Source organism: Syzygium oleosum, unplaced genomic scaffold (genome assembly GCF_021117445.2).
Source record: "Syzygium oleosum isolate NSW1041296 unplaced genomic scaffold, Sole_v2.1 Sole_v2.02, whole genome shotgun sequence".
NCBI lineage: Eukaryota > Viridiplantae > Streptophyta > Magnoliopsida > Myrtales > Myrtaceae > Syzygium > Syzygium oleosum.
In genome coordinates this window covers 17,990,441-18,007,679 of record NW_026607486.1, presented here as the reverse complement: position 1 = coordinate 18,007,679, position 17,239 = coordinate 17,990,441, and the positions used below count along the sequence as shown (strand labels likewise).

General features: G+C 40.5%; 1 protein-coding gene across 1 annotated transcript; it reads left to right on the top strand.

Moving 5' to 3' along the window:
- Positions 1-590: 590 nt before the first annotated feature.
- Positions 591-14,248, top strand: LOC115664276 (uncharacterized). Its single transcript, XM_056308217.1, has 11 exons — positions 591-1,204; positions 2,656-2,939; positions 3,058-3,252; positions 5,013-5,359; positions 7,487-7,778; positions 9,519-9,677; positions 11,405-11,770; positions 12,579-12,644; positions 12,793-12,841; positions 13,529-13,652; positions 13,913-14,248. Exons 1-11 carry the CDS (start codon positions 1,015-1,017, stop codon positions 13,995-13,997), a joined length of 2,157 nt encoding a protein of 718 aa, XP_056164192.1. The 5' UTR covers positions 591-1,014; the 3' UTR covers positions 13,998-14,248.
- The last annotated feature ends 2,991 nt before the right edge of the window (positions 14,249-17,239 follow it).

Genomic DNA, 17,239 nt, shown 5'->3' with positions numbered 1-17,239 from the left:
CTCCTAAATCTGTTCTTCTTTGTCCAAAGTGAAAGAGAGCACCCTCTTTTGTGCTGCATAAAGAGAGACATTTTTCTGTTTCTAAAATGGAACCAGTTTAGTTAACATTTTATTATTTTTTTAAAAAATAAAAAGAAAGTATATGTAGTCGGTCCAGTTAAAGGAACCGGATCCACGGATACTATTTCCACTTTTAGGAACTGAGAATTGAACCGATATTCTTGGGAACCGACCTATCTGGGCGGTTCCCGGTTCGGGCAGTCCGTTTTGCACATCTCCGAATCTTATTTTAAATAGAGATCCAAAGTAGTAAGGACTTGAGTTTGCTAACCGGCGAGCGCTTGATTTTTCCAGTGATTGAAAAATGGTATTTTTGTCCGAAATAAAATCTGAAAGAACAAATTAAAAAGAAAAAAAAAAGTAAATGATCTCTCTGTGTCAGACATCATGGTTCGTTTTCTTCAACTTCCTGATCGAGTCTCATCTCAACTACCGTCAACCGAAAATCTTCCTCGTACTTTCTCTCTCTCTCTCTCTCTCCACTTCATCTTCCTTTTGCCTGCTCAGCGCTCTACAGGAGAGAGAGAGAGAGAGAGAGATAGAGAGAGAGATGTCGTTGCTGCAGTTTATGGAACCTGCATCGCCCATGCCACTTTCCGAAATTCTACTGTAGCATAAACAAAGCAAAGGGTGACATGAGAATGGAGACCCAGAAGTCAACCATCAGTCTCCATCATGCTCTCACTCTCTCTCTCTCTCTCTGATAAACAAAGATTTCTACCCAGTCAGTTGGGTCGATCTTCATCACGCAGCACAACTCTCGTTCAAAAGCACGCCGCCGATTCGTAGGACTAAATAACTCGAGCTAGAACACCTTCTCTTCCTAACACAGTAGGAACCCCACCGTAGCGACGGCGAAGCCCACAAAGCCTTAATCGAGAAATCCGTTGGGCACCGCTCCCTCTCCCTCTCCCTCGCTGCTCTCACACCGTGTTGTCGGACTCAACGGCGAGGATGAGCGCCGGCGGCGACTGCTCAGCTCCGATCGCTCCTCCGGTGGCGAAGAAGGTGGAGCACCGGATGGAGATGTTCGGCGACGTGAGGATCGACAACTACTACTGGCTCCGCGACAACTCCCGCTCCAATCCCGATATCCTCTCCCACCTCCACCAGGAGAATGCCTACACCGACTTGGTGATGGCCGGTGAGTTGACTTTTTTGCTTTGGTGATTGTCCTTGTAGATGTTACGCTAAGACTGCTGGCCCGTCCGTGTAGAAGGTTCGAGTTAGTAGATTGAGGAAGTCGGACTGAAAACGGGTTATGGTGTTGTAAGGTCTGGAATTTGGTCAGTCGCTTGTAATGGAGATTGATGAGTTGCGATTCAGCGGGTAGTGGAAACTTGATTTGATGTACTTAATGGTTTGTAAGGTCAGCCTTTTTTCGCCTGATGTCCATTCCTGTGTTTCTCTGGTATTGAACATGTAGTTTAGGTCTGGGAATATGTGGATTTAAGATTTGAATTTAGCGTAAATTATGCGTCAAGGAACGATTTTGGGACGATTCGAATGGAGAGAAGAAGCCACTTTGGATGAGATATATGGAAAGCTGGCTTGAGATTTGAGAATATGGTTACAGGAATGTGCAATTTTAAGAAGTACCAACATGTGGAAGTTGGAGACTTAGTGCTCAAGGAAGTTCCTGAGCAGAATTGTCCGGTTAAGAGGCAAATTCTCTTCTTTCCATCTCAAATGAAAGGCTTGTTTAGTTCAGCATTCGGAATGCTCATTTAGGCTCTAAAGTCCCTTGGCCAAATACAAATGGTATTTGGCAATTTTTTTGGAGCACTTTGGGAGGTTTCTAAAGTCCCTTAGCCCAAGGCAGGTCTGGAGGCACTTTCACAAATTGCATTTTCGGAATATAAGGTGCACTGTTCATGCACACTGTTCATCTTCCCGAGGAACTAAATCGGAGGCCGGCGATAGCCGCTTGAGGGGTCGGGCCATCGTCGCTTGGGGGTCAGCCGACCTCCGACGACTGCCGCCTGGGGGTCGGCCGACTCGTAGGCGGCAGTAGCTGGACCCGCACGACCTAGGCAACACCTAGGTCAGGCAACCTCAGGCCGCCTCGCTTGAGGTCGGGCGACCTCAAGTGAGGCTGGCCGGCGGCCAGATCTGGTCGTTGGCAGTTGGCCGACGGAGGTTGGCCAGCGGCCTTTTTGGCCTACCGGCGGTGGTTGAGTTCTTTGCTGATTTTTTTTAAATATTAGCAAAAGTCCTTTACAAAATTAGTTTTTACCAAACGGTATTTAGACCAAAGTTGCTATCAAACTTGATTTTAAAATACAAATTACCAAGCACTACTTGCTCGGAGAACCCTTTTAGCTCAAAGGTCTTTGCATTTTGCCAAAGACATTCCCTCAAAGCCGAACCAAACAAGCCCAAAGAGTCAGGAAGCTAGAGTCTGGAGTCTTTATTTACATGGCTAGTAAGAACAATAGGCTTCTAATATCCTGGTCATCGTATTTCTTTCATCAAGCATGGTCTGCAGTCTCATCTTTTGTACTGAGTGCTGATAAACTCTACTCCAATAAAAAGTGACAATGTAATCAGACAAGAAATGTGTGATGAGCTTAATATCTCTGATAAATGACACAGGGACCAAGCAATTTGAAGACGATCTTTTTGCTGAGATAAGAGGACGTATAAAGGAAGATGACATATCTGCACCCATACGCAGAGGACCTTACTATTATTACCATAGGAATCTAGAGGGAAAGGAGTACGTTCAGCACTGTAGGCGGTTAGTACCAGATACGGAGGCCCCTCCTTCTGTTTATGATGAGATGCCAACTGGTCCTGAGGCTCCTCCTGAGCAGATTATCTTGGACGAGAATATCAAGGCTCAAGACCATTCATTCTATGATGTCACTGCTTTCAAGGCAAGAGTGACCTTTTCTTTTCTTCTTTTCCACCCACATTCGGTTCCATCATGAATTATTTCCTTGCCTCGGCTTTTTATTTTCATTACTTCATTGTGCTAGTTCTTTGATGTTATAGGTAAGTCCAAATAGTAAGTTGGTTGCATATGCCGAGGACACTAAGGGCGATGAGATATATACTGTTTATGTAATTGAAGCTGAGACAGGAGCTCCAATAGGAAAACCTTTAGCAAATGTGACATCTGATCTGGAATGGGCTGGTGATGATGCATTAGTTTACATCACAATGGATGAGATCCTTCGCCCGGACAAGGTATGTTTTATGTAGTATAGGATCTGTTGCTATAAAAATTTCTCTTTGTTTACTCCTTTTCCAGAAAATTCGTCACTGATATCAAGGCATACTTCTCAGTGTTTATATCAGCTTGCGGATCTTGGGTTCCGCTTAACAAATTTTCATTTATCTACTCTGATTTTTTTTTGGTCGGATCTACTCTGATTTGACCAGCTGCATTTTGCTAAATTTTTAGGATCAAGAAGGCTCTAGTTGATATTAGGATTTTTTGGATCCATAGGGTGTCTTTAGCTTTTCTAATACGTCAAGTTTCGCTAAAACTCTAAAACAAATAAATAAAAATATCAGTAATGTGCTGCCATTATCGGTGTTGTAGTTTAATCGAAACAGATGATGAGCCATCGAAACAGATGTGGGATCTCATTGATGTCCTCATGCTTATAGTTGAGATCTGGCCCTCATCTGATATTTAGCATACTCAGCCTGTACTTTGTAGCCATAAATTTAGAAGGGTCATAAGCCTATTTCCTCTGATAGGACTTTTTTTTTTCAGCACTCAAAATGTTTCCATGTCAAATAAATTCAATTGCATCACTACTCTCTCTCTCTCTCTCTCTCTCGATATTACAGTACTCTAGATTTCAATTTTCAACCTGGTACAACCGTGGAGTTTTGCAATCATTGTGAAATGCATTGCATCACTCAGGCTCCGTTCGTTTGACGGAAAATATTCTTCCGGAAAATATTTTCCGGGTTTTCCGGTGTTCGGGGGGCGGAAAACGTTTTCCGTGGGAAAATATTTTCCTTCCCCCTCACAAAATAGCCTAAGTCTACGGAAAATGACTTCGCTTCTTCAAAAGCGGAAATCATTTTCCGAGCTTCTTCTTCTTCTTCTTCACTAAGGTCGCGGCGCCGGCGGTCGCCGGCCGCGGTCGCCGCGGTCGCCGCCGCTGCCGTCGCCTGTCGCCGCCGCTGTCGCCGGCCGCCGCCGCGTCGCCGCCGCCGCCATCGCCGGCCGCCGCCGATTGCCGGCCGCCGGACGCCGGACATTGGCCGTCGGTCGCCGCGGTCCCCGGTCGGCGCACGCCACTCGCCGGTCGCCGGTCCGCCGCCGCGCGCCAGCGCGCGCCGTCCGCCGCCGGGCGTTACCGTCGTCGCCGCCGCCGGCTGCGCCCTCTACCGCCGCCGCCGGTCGCCGCCGCCGAACGCCGCCGTCGGTCGGCGCTGCCGCTGCCGCCCGACCGCCGCTGCCCCGTCCCGGGACTCCGCCGCCGCCGCCGCCCGCGCGGTCGCCGGCGAAAAATATTTTCCGAAACTTTTTCATATTGATCGCCGAATACCGGAAAATTATGTTCCGGGAAAACATTTTCCAGGAAAATGACTTCCGGGAAAATATTTTCCAAAAGGAGAATATTTTCCGCCAAACGAACAGAGCCTAAGTACATCACATTCAAGCTGCTTTTTTCTAATTTTCTATTGCTAATTAGTTAAGCTAGCTTAAGATCTCTTGTTGCAAATTTCTAAGAGTTATGTGTTGGATCGAATTTATGTATACACATAAAGGACACGGAATGGTGAACTGGGAATGGCACATCAGTAATATGCCAAACCTCCCTTGGCAGGAAGACTTAAAGTCATACGATATGGATAACCATCATGAAGTGTTCTTGGATGCTTGGACACTTGTGATGAATAATCATTCTCAATATCTAACCTATTAATTTTTTAGTATTAGCAATGGCATGGCATTTTGAAATAACAGTTTGTTTCACTTTTAGGTGTGGCTGCATAGGTTGGGGACCGACCAATCAGATGACATTTGCCTTTATCATGAGAAGGATGATATGTTTTCTCTTGATCTTGAAGTTTCTGAGAGCAAGAAGTTCTTGTTTGTTGCATCTGAGAGTAAAAACACAACATTTGCTTTCTATCTTGACGTTTCAAAGCCAGAAGATGGTCTTCGGGTTCTGACTCCTCGCGTATACGGAGAAGATACACGCGTCAGCCATCGGGGAAATCATTTTTTCATTCGGAGGAGAAGTGACTTGTTTTACAATTCGGAACTTTTGGCTTGCCCGCTGGATGATGTGTCGAGCACAACCGTTCTTATCCCTCACAGGGAAAGGTAATATGTCTTAGTAATTGACCCTTGTATTGGTTTACCTTTCCTGTAACTTTACTTTTTGCACTATCACTTTATATTTGAGCTTGTTGTGGTTGATTGAAATGCAATGTGTCTTTGTCCACACCCGGTGTTTATACCATAATATTGAAAAGCAGATTTGACCCACGTTGGTTCTGGTTAAGGAAATGGATTTTAACTAAGTGATGACATAGAAATTGGCTTTTCTAATGACTGGATCACCTAGGAAGATTTATAATGGATAGAAAAAAGCAAACTAGTGTTAAGTCACTTTAAAAATTCGATATTACGAGAGGGAGAGAGAGAGTGGGAGCGGGCGTGGGCTAAAAATTAGGACTATAATATTAAAGATGTTTTTACCTGTCTTTATTTATTATCTAAGGTGAAAAGCCATTCCTAATGCTAGCGTAGCACAGATGACTGGGGAGTCAATGCATTTCCATGGGGGGAAGAATACTAGAAGTGCCAAAACTTGTGTTTGACGATCATTTTAGTACCAAAAGTTTTCACTGGCTCACTTAAGTGCCAAATCGGAGGAAAAATGATCGCTTAAGTGCCAATGGCGAGAAATTCCGGCCAAATTAATACGTGGCTTTTATAATTAAAATTTTAATCTGAGTTGGATTTTTTTTTAAAAAAATCAGTCTAAGTGGCATTTCCATGTGTATATTCCGATTTTTTAAATATTTTTTCTGATTTTTTTTCTTTTTTTCCTTCTTTTCTTTTTTTTTTTCTTTTCTATCTTCTTCTTCTACCTTTGGTCGGTGACCGGCCATGGCCGGCTGCTTGGCCTCGCCCGGACGAGGCCGTCTTTGCCCGCCATAGGCGAGGCCTGGCCGACCCTCGCCTGGGCGAGGGCAGGCAAGCTCCGGCGAGGGTTGGCCTCGCCTCGCCTGGGCAAGGGCAAGTCCTAGTGAGGCCGACCCTCACCCAGGCCACGGCGGCCTCGCCAAGGCGTCGCTTGACAGAAGGCGACGCCCGGCGAGGTTGCCGTGGCTTAGGCGAGGGCCGGCCTTGCCGGATCTGGCGAGGGGAGCCCTTGCCGGGGCTCACCCTTGCCCAGGCAAGGCGAAGGTTCGCCGGATCTGGCGAGGGGAGCCCTCGCCGAGGCTCACCTACCCTCACCCAGGTGAGGGTTAGCCAGGCCTTGCCTGTGGCAGGCGACGACGGCCTCGTCTAGGAGAGGCCAGGCAGCTGGCCACGGCCAGTGGCCGGTGTCTGATCACCAGCCAAAGGTTGAAGAAGAAGAAAAAAAATAAAAAAAAGAAAAAAAATCAGAAAAAGTATTTAAAAAATCAAAAAAATATTAAAAATTGTTCCGTCAGTGCTGACGTGCCACGTAGGACTGAGAAATTAATAAAATATAGCCACGTCAGATTTCCGGTGACCCAAATCGGAGTTGGCACTTAAGTGATCGTTTTTTAAAAAAAGTGGCATTTAAGTGATCTGAAAAAAAAAATTTGGTACTCAAGTGAACGCCATACACAAGTTTTGGCACTTCTAGTGTTATTCCCCCCATTTCCATATTATGCGTGTCACTGCAAAGCTATAGAGAATAAGGAGGACTGATGTCTTGGGGGTACCATGGCTCCTGTCACCCCCCTCCTCAAATCCTTCCTTGCTTTATATATCTGCTCATGTTAAAATACAACATTGAATAAGTGGTAACTCAGATGTGTTTGATCATAATGTGGCTCAGTTTCTCCTGCCAACTCACAAAATGATAAGAGGGAAGCTAGGGATGGAGTAAGCGCCTATGTGGCTATTTATCTGCCATTATTGTTTGCATTTGGTTAGAAACATATGCCTTTCTATAGACATTAGTTGAAGCTTTGAGCATCAGCTAACTAATTTATTGGTACGTTGCTTTAACATCCTCTTGATTTTCTCTCTCACCCTTCACATGTCGATATACACGTATGCACAGAGGCATGCACACATGTACAGACACATGCGAAAGCATGGATTGTGCCATGCATGGACACTCACGCATGTTTTCTTTTGTGTATGCATACAAATTTATGGAGTTGGTGAATGAATATGTGCCTCTATCGTGTCAAGAATTTTTTGATTCGGTCCATATAGCTTACTGATCTTCTGACCTTCCAGTGTAAAAATCGAGGACATGCAGCTTTTTGCTGATCATCTGGTTCTCTTCGAACGCGAAAATGGTTCGCAAAAAGTTACTGTGTATCACCTCCCAACTCTCGGGGAACCACTCACACGGCTTCAAGGCGGTCGTTCTATTGATTTTGTTGATCCAATTTTTTCCGTGTATCGATCAGGGCCACAATTTTCATCAAATATATTACGGTTCACTTATAGCTCCATGAGAACACCTCCTTCTGTTTATGATCATGATATGGACACTGGCAAATCTGTCGTGAAGAAAATTGAAACAGTAAGTACCGTGGGGTAGCCATTTGCAAATACTGGCCCCCTTCGTTCTCTCTCTCAATTATTTATTTTTTTGGAAGCCGGAGTTCATAATGAGTTAGATAAACTTTATTCAGTATCTTGAGTCTTCCTATCTTACATTTTTTATATATGATTCATTTGCAAGGTCTTGGCTGTTTTTAATTCTGCCTTTGCAAGATATTTCTAGTCATTTACCCTGAATCTTTAGACTAATGTAGAGGTGGCAAAATGGGTCTAGAACTCATATTTTAATGTGGGTCATAAATGGGTTGCCATAAGTTTTAAAACAAGCTTAAGTGGGTTATAAATAGGTTACCTAATAACTTAATGAGTTTTAAATGGGTTACTTAATAAGATTAATTAAATCATAAACAGGTTATTTTTAATAATTTTAATTATTAATTTAAAAAAAAATCGAATTTGTAATTCTTTTTCTTTTCTTTTTCCTTCTTCTCCGATCAGTCGCCGGCCATGTTGACGGCCGGCGACTAGCCGTAGGCAAGCTCACCAAAGGTCGGCAAGCTCGAGCTTGGGCTCGCTTGTGGTCGGCAATTGGCTGAAGAAGAAGGAAAAAGAAAAAGAAAAAATAATTTAAAATTTGATTTTTTTTAAAAATGAAAATATAAAATATATATAAAAAAAATTGTAAAAATTGTCCATTAAATTTGTATTGCATGGAAGTGTTTTAACAATATAATTTTTTTAAAAATCATAAAAAAACAAGTTTTCCTATATTTGGTTAAATATGAAAGTATTTTAACAATATGGTTCGAGTCGGATATGAATTGCTATATTTGTATTAAATGGAAATGGGTCAAAACGAATTAAATGAGTAAATTTGGGTCGGACTAATTTGACCTGACCTAAACCCTACCCGAGGTTCAAACAAATGTCGTATGGACAAGTTTTTTGATTCATTGAGTGATCTGATTATCATAAACAATTAAGTGCTCATGATGGCTGGTTACCTGCAATCTGCATTGCATCCGGCATGCATCAATTTTTCTTTATTTTTTTGTAGATTGATCATGCTAGCAAATCTAGGAGGCTTGTTAGTGGACTGAGCAATTAAATTGTTACTAATTTGTATTTACGTTTAGTGGGGTCGGCGTGAATGCGCAGCCGAATAAATTTTTTGCTCTAAACTTGTTCTTATATCTCCTGTTAGTCTATATGTCGAGATTGATCGTAAGAGTACTGTCCTGTGGTAGCATTACAGAAGTTTACTAGTAGAGCTTTTGTCTTCAATGTAAAGTCAACAACCACATTGGCTCTTGGAGCCTTTAGTCATCAAGAGGATTGGCCTTGGCCTATCCATAGCTCGTCAGACAGTCACGCACAAATCCATGCCTTGGAGTTTCTTGAGGAGAATTTAGTTGAAAAGCTTTCATGCTTCATAAATATTATATGACCACTACCTTCTGAAGATGCCGGGAAAAGGCTATGTAATGTGAATATTCAGAGCTATTTTAACCTATACAGGTTCAGCTTCAGCCTAAATCTGCCTCATGAATAGTAAATGACATTGTCTCTCACGAGACATCTCTCTAAGACATTTGGTTTTTTCATCACCTTTACCATTATTTTGTTCTTTCCGAACTGAAGTTTTTAGGTATGTGTGTTTTCTTAATGTTGTTTTAGGGAGTGGTGGTGTTTTATACGTATATCTGTCTATTTTTCATGGCTTATGACATATGAAGAACTTTTCCACCGTTTTACTCAGGTATTAGGAGGTTTTGATGAGTCGAACTATTTTTGCGAAAGGAAATGGGCCACAGCTCCTGATGAAACTCTGATTCCCATGTCAATAGTCTGCCGGAAGAATATGGTGAAACTCGATGCATCTGATCCCTTGTTGCTTCATGGATATGGTTCATATGAGGTAACAAGAAACCTACGTATTGTGATTGTTTACGTGTGGATATCTGGTAGTTCACATCAGGATGACACAACATATTAGCTCTTTCTATAAGTTTGGATGTTACAATGAAGAGACTCGTTGGCTTCAGATTTGATACAGAAGACCTGAAGCATCGATCTGTTGATCATTTGTAAACAGTGACGCAACGTTGGGCTGTTTCAATTGACATGTTTGCATTCGGTGCTTTAGTCTCTTAAGTCTTAACGAAGTGCGGTCATTCCTTTATTCCATGCATTCTAAAAGTTGTCGGAGTATGTTTTTGTGTCTGTTGCTGCATCCAATCCCTCTCGTTTGCAATTTGTTACATGCTTGTTCTGTTTCAACTTATTTTACCACTTTGGTAAATGAGATTTTCAAAGCTTGGATGACCTGTCAGTGGTTAGTCCAGCCTTGGTCAAATTTCAGTGGTGGAGGATTGGAGAGGTTATACATGCTCTTGCCAAATGCAATTTTCTACGTAATTATGATGAGGCTAACAATACAATCTAGAGAGAGGTGAATATGTTATTTTAAAGGTATTGACAATCTTTTGTGAAAAAGTAAAGATCAGGTTGAGCTGATGTTTCAAATACCGTAAACTGATTTCGTGCTTATGTAAGTAAAAAAGAGATAAATAGTAACACAAAATGATATATAGTGATTTGGCTTTATCCCCAAGTCTACGTCCACTCTTACCACTAACAGCCACAAGTCGGGCTGGATTGCACTAGTATTATGCTAAACAAGTTACACTAAGCACACATCAATTCCTTGAGATGAAAGGTCACGCTATCAGGAATTAGGTGTTGCTATCAATTGATATACTTGATTTTTTACATTATTACAAGGTAGCAACTATAATGAAACTAACAGACAAATGAGAACTTTTTGCTAAGAATACATCTTGTAGCACATTTTTGGATTTTGCATTGCACATGTCTAACATTTTGGATTCAAGGATCTTCTCTTATTTAGTCATCTTCAAACTTCCCATTGGAGATGTCTTGGAGAAGCAAAAAAAGCCGTTAGATATTTGTTGATGCTGCTGTCCAAGGATAGAATTGCCTATACAATTTTTTGTAAAACATTTTCAGGCTACCTGAAATACAGCTTACAAGGCAACAAGAATACTACAATGAAAGTAACACTATCAGGAATTAGGTGCTATTATCAATTGGTACACTTGATTTTTTACACGATTACAAAGCAACAAGAATACTATAATGAAAGTAACAGACTGAGAGCTTTTTGCTAAGAATACAAATTGTAGCACATTTTTTGATTTTGTATTGCAAGTGTCTAACATTTTGGCTTCTGGGGTCTTCTCTTATATAAAGTCTTCTGCAAACTTCATGTGTCTACCTGAAATAGCTTTTGCTGCTTTCCTATCAATGCAGCTCTGACACATTTTTCAGACAGCCTATTTTTTTATTTTCTGTTGTGCCTGTACAGTCGACAACGGCTATAATGGTGAGCCAATGGACTCATTACAAGATCCGTTGCTCTAACATCACCAATGGCCTGATATCTTCGGCTTAAATAATTCCGCTGCTTTATGTTTTTTGTTTTACTTACCCTAGAAAAGCTTGTACATGCAATTCACAGGGCAGTCTCTAATTTATTCTGTCCGATCTTTCTATATTCCCTAATGAGTTACCTAAATTTATTCAAACTCACTTGCCATTCTCAATGTTTTGTGCTCTGATTAGAGCTGCGTTAATCCATGTTTCATGGGATCAAGGCTCTCATTGGTGGATCGAGGATTCATTTATGTGATTGCCCACATTCGAGGCGGTGGAGAAATGGGGAGGCCATGGTACGAGAATGGAAAATTGTTGACGAAGAAAAACACATTTACAGATTTTATTGCTTGTGCTGAGTATTTGATAGAAAAAGGGTACTGTACAAAGGAAAAGCTGTGCATTAACGGGAGAAGCGCTGGGGGCCTTTTAATGGGCGCTGTCCTGAACATGAGACCAGATTTGTTCAGGGCAGCAGTTGCTGAAGTACCTTTTGTGGATGTTCTGACTACCATGCTTGATCCTACTATACCTCTTACAACATCAGAGTGGGAGGTAAGTTTTACCCCCTCAAATTTCTTGATATATGTTGAAGTATTAAGAACAGTTGAGTTTTGAGTGGTATTGCACCCTGTTGACACCCTACAGTGATATTATAGTAATCATACAATTGAGACTTAAACAGTGGTAAATAAGCAAGGGTCAGTTTTTCTATATGGAATTGTAACGTCCATTTTTATTGGATAAACTGATAAACTGGCAGGAGAGTGTCATATGGCCCACTAGTCTAGGAGTTACAGATGACAGATCTCGTTTCACATATAATTAGGTAGCATAACTGGAATCAACTTGATTTCATCTCATGTGGGACTTTCTAATTAATGATAAAATTTAATTAATGATTTTGATAAGCCTGAATTCGTCTACTTACTGGAAGAAAAATGAATCAGTTTACAGGATTCGACAATGTCAAATTTGTTTGGAAATACTTGAATATGCAAAGGTGACAGTGAGGCATTCATCCTAGGATGTATTCGTTGAAAGGATCTTTCTGCGAGTTCTCTTGCTATATAACTAATAACCCTTTCGTCCTTGCGACCATCACACACACACACACATGGTGAGCCTTACCTAGGATTCTGAAACATCTGGAATGTTTCTAACTGTAAGTGACTTGGCGACTCTACTGGGTTTCAAGGCTCTAGTTGACTGTTTGACTTTGTGAATACTTCAAGATGGGATCAACTTGTAGCTACTTTGGAGGACGTTGTGTCATCTTATAGTTCATTCAAGCTCTCTTTATTTGTTTATGACCAAAAAACAAAAAAAATCTCTTTATTTGTTAATGCGCTTGCTGCTGCAGGAATGGGGTGACCCTCGGACAGAGGAGTACTACTACTACATGAAGTCATATTCTCCAGTAGACAATGTAAGTATCATCTGCAAACATTTGGTTGCTCATTTGCTCATGTCCATCTTTGCCGTCATCTTATTTCTTTGATGTGAAGTGGACATCATTGTGAAACATTAATAAGCTGACACTAATTTGATTCTCTTTACTGAGCTTGCTTGTACAGGTGAGAGCTCAAAACTATCCGCATATTCTTGTTACTGCAGGGTTCAATGGTGAGTGAAACGCCCCTGTAACATGTGTTGCTATGTTCCTTCATTGAATCTTCACATGTTCGTATGATCTATTGGACTTGTTACTCCAGTGAAGTACATATGTGGGACACTGCAGCAAGCTCGAAATATTTAAGTTGATAATAGGATATTTGGATGGCCACCGATGATGAGTGCATGGCTTGTTAGATATTTCCATGTTCAAGGGGAAGTACTGCTCTTTTCCTTATAATCGGCTGATTAGAAAATAAACTTACATGCTGCTAAGATTTTAGCGATAACAAGAGACATGGTGAGAGAACACAAATGCTTCATTTTTCCTCGCTTCTCTTAATGCTACATTACATGATGGCTCTATTTTTAGAGTATAGAGAGAGAACCTCCTTGAGACCCAAATCTCGAACTCTTGAGACCCAAATCTGTATCTACCTAATTGAAAACACCTGACTCTTTCTTGCTAACCACAAAATTGACATTGTTAAGTATTCTTCTGTACATGCTATATATTCTCATGCCTCTCAATATAGATTGGTTCTGAAGATATTCTTATGCGTATCCCGCTAGCAGGCTTTCACATATAGCATGTAAGCAAACAATATGTTTAAATGTTTCTGCAGTTATTTGCTAGCATTGGTATAGCTGCTTTCTTTTTAGTAAGACTTTTAATATTATCCCCGCATTATATAACAGATCCACGAGTTTTATACTTTGAACCTGCAAAGTTTGTCGCCAAATTGAGGGATCTGAAGAAGGACGACAACATGCTATTATTCAAGTGTGAAATGTGCGCCGGACATTGTTCAAAGTCAGGGAGGTAAGTTTTGGTGAAATTGTTAATTTCCCCCCTAATTTTGAGGTACCTGATTTCAGAATCTGTGTAAATAACCCATTATGATACATATATCTCGGACTTAGTCTCAGCTTTCTGAAAACATGTACAAGGTAATAATAAACATGCCAAAGGCCACAAGGTGTAGTTTCTATGGATATCTGACAGTATCTTTCCTAAAACTTCAGTGGGTGAGTAGATGATCTGCTAGTATGTTTGCTTCACGTATGCATTATGTCGCGCAGATTCGAGAGTCTCCGAGAAGATGCTTTGATATACGCATTTCTGCTGAAGGCTCTGAATATGATTCCTACTCCTGGGTCTGCGTAGATCTCATGATGGTCTCCGGCAACATTGACCGGAAAGAGCGCTTCAGGTTGAAGGTGCGTCATCCAAAGCTAGTCACGGAGGTCCATGTCAAGATTTCTGTCTTGAAACCTTTTCATCGTGATTTCTTTCATTGGAGGAGAGGGCAATTAAAGGAATCAACTTCTACCAGTTCCATTCGCTTCGATGTGTGCAATTAGCTCTGCTACTTGAATCTCTTGCGAACACAAGAAATCAGATTTTTGAAGACACTCTTCCTTTTGTTTTAATTATTATCTTTGATAGATTCTCGAATTAGTTAAATGGTATGTTGCTCATAGATCATCAAGTGAATGACATGTTGGATCCTTAATCCAACATTGGGTTATATGTGAAATAATAATGCAATGCATACTGTCATATAAAGTTAAGCCCTTTAAAAGTGATAAATTAAGTTAAGGTAATTTAGGGCTTTAATGTATCAAATAGGGTGTGGCCCTTTAATGTGTAGAGACTAAAAGGGGAAATTACAATTTTATGATGGGCAAAATTGTAATTTCTAAAGGGTAACATTAGGGTTACCTTATAAGAGCGGTTATGGTCCCCAGAATGTACGTAAGTTACTGATTCCTCTTCATCCCATCGAAAGAGAGAAACACAAAGAGAATTCAAAGGGAACTCTCAGAGAAAACGTATTGTTCTGGAAGGCTACCCGCACGACACCGAACAACAGTCTACGCTATGGATTCAGGTACGCTTTCGTTTTTATGCTTTCTCAATGAATTATACATGTATGATCCTGTTTCGTTGATGGTTTTCAACCGTTCATCGGTTTTCGGAATCTAACATGACATCCTTCTCTTCTTCTTTTCGTTTTTTTTTTGGGGGGGGGGGTTGGGAATTAGCTCGATTGAATGAACGGATAAGCAAGAGAATGCTCTTATCCGTTTGTTTTGTGAAAAATGAATAATTTGAAAATTAATTTTCCTAAAAATGATTGCTTGTAATACTTGCAAAACTGAATGAATGAAAAATATTTTTATCATTCACGAAAATATTCAGATATAATTTGTTATCGATAATGAAAATATTTTTAACTATTTATTTCAAGCGATACAATCAATCATTTTTAGGAATATATTTTTTAAGATGGCTCATTTTATAAGATCACCTACAAATTTGAGTTGGAAAAATGATGACTAGCATTCCCTTTGGCCAAAGATTAGTAACTGCATTCACTTCACCAAACACCATTCACCCTTTGTCATAGTTATCCAATTCCTTTATAACATATGATATGACATAGTTTCCTATAATCACAATCTTGTATATTATCCAGATCTTGCTCCTTCTATTGCATTTGACCTTCCCTTTGTTCCTTAAATTGATAATCCTTGTGCTTAGTCCTGTAATCCTTGAGCTGCACCTGAGCTTCAATATCGTCGGAGCACTTAGACATTATTTCAAGTTGAGCTTTAAAGTGATCGGCATGCGAGATGACTCCTTGCAGGCTGCATGGCCGTAGTAACCCTAGCAACCCTGGCCTGAGTCGACAGACTGGCTATAATAGTTGTAGCCATGATTTGGAGTTTGCCAGCATCAAGTCGTCAAGGACCTTGTCTCGTTCCAAAGTGTACGTCCCTCCTAATCGGAACTTTACTCCGTTGCACATCTTGTTTGCTAAGGCTGTATCGGCATCTCCTCCGACATTACTAACGCGAGAACTCAAGAACCAAATTCGGATCGCTATGATTCTCCATAGAACAGCCATGTTTTTCTGCGTTTGCCAGATAGAAACCAAATGGAAGTAGCTACATACAGAAGTTTGATCTGTATGTAGCTAGTTTGAGTGCATTATTGTTTCCAATGTATGTCTTTCATAGTAGTCATCCCTTAAAACTAAGATCCCTTAGATTGCTGATTTTGTACAGCAAGAGTTCGACTGTCTTCGGGTTTTAAAATGAATAGTTTACTCCGTAGGATAAGTTCATATATGTTCTCTTTAGTTACAATGTAGGAATTTCAAACATTTTCCTGAAATTTGTTTTCCGCAAAACGAAGAGGGCCTTCAATCGATTATCACCCGATAATTATTTTCAAGTTTCAATGGCAGGAGTGTTCGTGATTCGCACATTCGAGGTGAAGTTTTGAATTCATTTTAATTTTTTTGGGAGAATTATCTTTTTATGTTAGAAATCCTTTTGGGTAATTCCGACAAACTATAATATAAGGTGGGGAGGGGGTACGGAAAAGAAACTTCATTTTTCTTCCAACAAATTTTTAAAATGCCCATATGTTAGTTAAAGAGATGAGGAAGAGGTTGGGGAAATTGTCCAATCGATTTTAAACTTATCGTATAGATGCCAATTCGGTCTTAAACTTTTAATTATATCAATTAAGTCATAAACTTTTATGTGGAATTCTGATGTAGCTCTTCCAACCAATTTTCGCCTAAATAGTAATTTATTTCAAATCATACAAAGCATCAAACATTTAATATATGCTCTACTTAAAGATATAATCCTGCATTGCGCTATGCAAACTATTAATGAGTAAGATTCATATTTGGTCCAAATGATGTAATCTTTATATTTGGTAAGTTTAAATTAATGGCACATGATTAGGATCGTTAAGCATATAAGAAATAGTGGCCGTCGGATTGCCGTTAAAAAGAAAAATGGAAAAACCAATTGAGTCCCAACAAGGTGATTGATTCCAAAGTGGGTTGGTTCCCACCTAAAACTGAGAATTGGCTAGATCGGACTGATAGGTTCGATTTGGTTCCCGGGTGGGTCCATGAACTGGCAGTGATATCTTTTTTTTTTTTTTATTCCTTGCAAGATTGCAAGTGTTGTTACATGGTCTAAACTACCATCCTTTAGTATTTTGAATCTTTAATTGATGAAAATCTCGGTGGAAAGACGCTAAATGTATAAAAAAATATGACCAAGTATTATTAACTTGCTAATAAAAAAAAAGTATCTGGTCTGGGTGGTTTGTTTGATCCCCACTTGGATCTAGACCAAGAATCACTAGATCCAAATTTTAAGAATCGGGAACTGTTCAGAACTGGCCGATTTAGTCCGATTCCAGTGCTCACCCTTAGGTATCGATCAAATTCTTATAGTGAAATGGCTTTGATTATTCCGAAATTGATCTTGCTTTCATTTGCTAATCATCAGGATATTTATTATTGATGATGATGATAGTACTATCTTTTGAGCGAGAAATAATTGTTCTCCTAATCATGCAGCGGTCGACCTCTC